This window comes from Chiloscyllium plagiosum, unplaced genomic scaffold, assembly GCF_037043375.1.
Source record: "Chiloscyllium plagiosum isolate Xiang-an unplaced genomic scaffold, Cpla_swu_hap1 HiC_scaffold_27, whole genome shotgun sequence".
Taxonomy (NCBI): Eukaryota; Metazoa; Chordata; class Chondrichthyes; order Orectolobiformes; family Hemiscylliidae; genus Chiloscyllium; species Chiloscyllium plagiosum.
Genome location: NW_028270165.1, coordinates 70,205,835 through 70,209,787, shown reverse-complemented (window position 1 = coordinate 70,209,787; position 3,953 = coordinate 70,205,835). Strand labels below are relative to the sequence as shown.

The following is a 3,953-nucleotide window of genomic DNA, read 5'->3' as shown; positions in this document are numbered from 1 at the left end:
GCAAAGTGTGAATGGTATAGTTGGGGGGACAGTCGGAAATAACATTTACTTCCCCAATTTATACAAGAATTCACTGAATTCAAATGAACCAAAGCAATTAATAAGGCGACAGCATTGGGGCAGGTGTGTTGTCCTCAGATGATATCGAATACATTTTGAATAAAATGCAAATATGTGATTAGCGAATCTATCCCATTCTGAAAATTAAATTCATTGTAATCGAATGACTGTCAAAAATATTCCAACCGGTAAAGAAGGTGTATAGAACAGAACATGAGACAAAAGCTACTAAATTGTGTGGAATGCGGAGGAAAATGAAAACTGTACCTACAGTCTTATGTGGAATATCTAGATTTGCAAGAGAAATTTTATCAATTTCAAAGGTATATTTTCAATTCCGCCTTTGTCCACGGGCTGGTTTTTGATCATCCAAGGTACATTTTGGGAAATTGGAGCTCACTATTCCTGTGAAGCAGATTATTTCTGAAGTTCGCTTTGATCATTCGGTAAGAACCTTGAATTGATAACAATCATTTTTTTGCGCCTGCTAACATTGTAGAGGCTTAGAATTAATATGTGTAAGTATCTTTAATACGGAGAGACCCGTAATCAGGTTTTTACAATTGTCTGGACTTTCACTGTACATGCTTCGGTGTCCACAATTGACTGGTATTTAAACTTTAAACTAACCTTCCTTTCTGAAACTACGAGAGCATATCTCCTTCTAGAAAGAAAGAATTTTCTTTCTTTATTACGTGTTCCAAGAGATCGCCAAATCGACAGCACACATTTATTTCCTGCTGCAATCACTGCCAGCATTATAATTGACGTGAATATTTTTAAATCATGTTTATATGCACTATGCTCAAGGTTTGCCCGCACTGGAATCTACTGAAGTAACAGTGTGCGACATCCTGTTGAGAACAGCCTTCGACAGGCAACAGCTGTGACCCAGAAACCTGCGGCAGTTATTGTACGAGGCTTTCACTCGTTCTCATCACAGTGAGGCTCATTGCACAGTAATACACCGCGGTGTCAGACAGCACCAGCTCCGATATTGTCAATCGATACAACTTGTCAGATTTTTGGATTGTATCAGCAAACCGGGTCTGAGCAAAATCCGCCTTAAATTCATCACCTCCGCTCTCGAGCCGCCGGACTGCGAACTCGGGTTGCCTGCCCGGGTACTGACGGTACCAGAACAAGTAATAAACATTGCCGGTGTACGTGCAGTTTAAAGTCACATCTTCTCCCTCTGTCTGTGTGACCAAGAGCTCCCGCTGAGTAACAGAATCTCCATCGCTCAGACCTGGAACACAGGGTTAAAGAAAGTGGAAATCATTGATTAGATGTACAGTTAAAAATGCATGCTCATGGCTAAAACGTCGCATTCCGTTTGATGTAAGTTTAAACAGGAATGTTATCATAAAACAAAAAAAAGTAACTCCAGATGCTGGAAAGCTCAGTTGTGAAGAACTATTGGCTCCGAAACTGCTTTACTCCTGTTTTTTTTTCTCCAAGATGCTATCAAAGTTATGGCGTTTTCCCAGCAATATCTGTTTTCTTTTAACATAAGAAATGCTTCAGAAAAACTGGAAAATATTGGTTATAGCAATCCACACGAGAATCCACCTCCCCCCTTGCTCTAATTTTATTTGGATGTCCATCTTTCAATCTCTTCATTATCTGTTTAGAAGACTCCCTCTTCATGACTTTATGGCTTGATTCAACTCAACCTGTTGCCAGTGAGCTTCATGTTCTAAAGCCAAAGCAGAATTTCCTTAGCTTTTCTATTCTATCACGTTTCTGACTCCTTTACTAAGACTCGTCGTTTTGGAATCCTCCATCATCTGAAACATTGTCTCCATATTGACCCCTCCAAAAACTTTTGTCAGTCTTATCTTTATTAGAGAAACTAAGTATCACATTTTGGGTTGTACTTTTCCAAAGCTATCATCCCTTAAAGCTGGTATCATTACTGCAATTAATCTTATCGTGCTTTGTGTCTCTATGCTCTTCCTGCAAGATATAGAGAAAATCGGTTCACAATAGCTAAAGTGTAAAGCAACCAGAGTTCAATATTTACTGAAAAAGATACGGATTTGGATCACAAATAGCAATAGACAAATTCAACACTTTTCTTCAGTGTAAAACTTCTTACCAATGATGAATGCCACGAAAACCATCCCGAAAACTAAGAACTGCATCACCGCTGCTCTGGTTTCTGACCACTTGTTTGTGTCTCAGGAATCTGCAGAATATCGAATAAGAGAAACAAAGAGACCCGGAGCATTGGCTGAGATTAGTCTGACGTCACTTCCTTCACAGCAAGCTGCTATGATCACTGAATCTGTTTGCTTATGTGTCATTTTCGCCAAAAACTCTGTCTTTCAGCCACAAAACTTACATTCTGCTCGGTCAGAGGAAAAACGGGGTTAATATAGACAGCCTGGTTTCTAATAAACCCGATAATCTTCTCTTTAATCTGAAATATTTATCTCAAAGAAGTACAATGTACATGAAAATCCTTTGTTTATTTTATTCAAAGTGACTGCTCAGACTGAATTTGTAGATGGGTTTGGCTTCAATTAATTTCGTACTGCAGACAAACAGGGTAATTTTTTTGTCACTTTCACTCAGTGATTGACGGCTGTTGAATGGATGAACTTTGGGTACCTGAAGCCCAAAAGGGAACCAACATTGTGAGGTGGGCAGATCCAGTGGAGATTGTCAATTCGAAATGTGTTGGGATATTTTTCATGGGAGCTGGAAATGCTTGTCCAGGATTCCTCCTGTGAACAGAACACATACCAGTATTGAACGAACACCCTGAAGTCGAATTGATGTTTGGAGGCTTTGGTTGAGGCATGTTTTAAAGAATGGAGTCAGTTCTTTGCGAAATATGGCAACTTCATTAGAACGCAGGAGAAAGGAACAAAGTGGATTTATTCAGCAGACAACAGGATTTCCGAGAGAGCTTTAACCAATTTGGACATTTAATTGTTTTATGTTTGAACAGTCAAAGTCAGAGGAGGAACACAGTTCATGTTGCTCGAGTATCAGAAATGGAGGTCTCCAATTGACAGAGTTGTTGCCCGACTATGAGAGCTTCCTTCATCCCATGCAGACGGTCAGTGGGTCTGAGGAATTCGGGCTTAGTGATGAGGTGGATAAACAGCTACATTCTTTATTATCTAAATGATAGTGGTTTTCATTTTTGCTGCATTAACTGGTGAGATTAATATAAACAGAATTCACTTTAGATTTTATTTATGACATTGCAAATGTAACTGATGTACCGATGCCAGATCCTCTGTAGTTCCTGAAAGAAGATGGTTCGCTGCCTCATTTTGAAGGAGTATTACAGCCAAATATCTGCTTTACCAGCGGCGCCCAACTGGCATAATGGATCTTTAAATAGACACTTGTGTAGTGTCTCTCTAGATCTGAATGGAAGTGATGAGAGAGCAGAGATGCACATTACCACAGCATTCAAATATCGTCGGAAGTGCAAGTAATCCTGCCAAGTTTACAGATGACATAAGTGCGAAACCACGTGGGGAGAATGGCACAACGATTCTACAAGAGCAGAAGGATGCAGAGATTTTAGAAGAGTTAGAAATCCCTGAACAGATCCATGGTCACTGAAATCTCCAGAAATGCTGCACAATCAGAAAATGAAAAGAAAGTACCGATACGTGGTATCGAATAATAGGTTTTTGTGAATCGTTTTCGAGACAATTGGATTGTGTAACTATTAGTAAAATGTCAGTAATGTTAAAGGAAAGGCCACTTCTTTCATATTTCATTGATTTATGATTAATTCTGATCTTTAATATCTGTGCATCACGATCGTTATACTTTACATTCTTCCATTTCTCCTTGAATGGATTCTCATCATTCTGTCCTTTGCAAGTATTATTGCTGTATTTCTCCCATTTATCTTTCTTTCC

General features: G+C 39.2%; 1 gene segment (V, D, J or C); it reads right to left on the bottom strand.

Annotated features, from left to right (window-relative positions):
* Positions 1 to 968: 968 nt before the first annotated feature.
* LOC122543681 (T cell receptor alpha variable 38-1-like) lies at positions 969 to 2,230 on the bottom strand. The segment is given in 2 exon segments: positions 969 to 1,309; positions 2,162 to 2,230. Coding segments are annotated over 2 exon segments (387 nt in total).
* Positions 2,231 to 3,953: the final 1,723 nt, after the last annotated feature.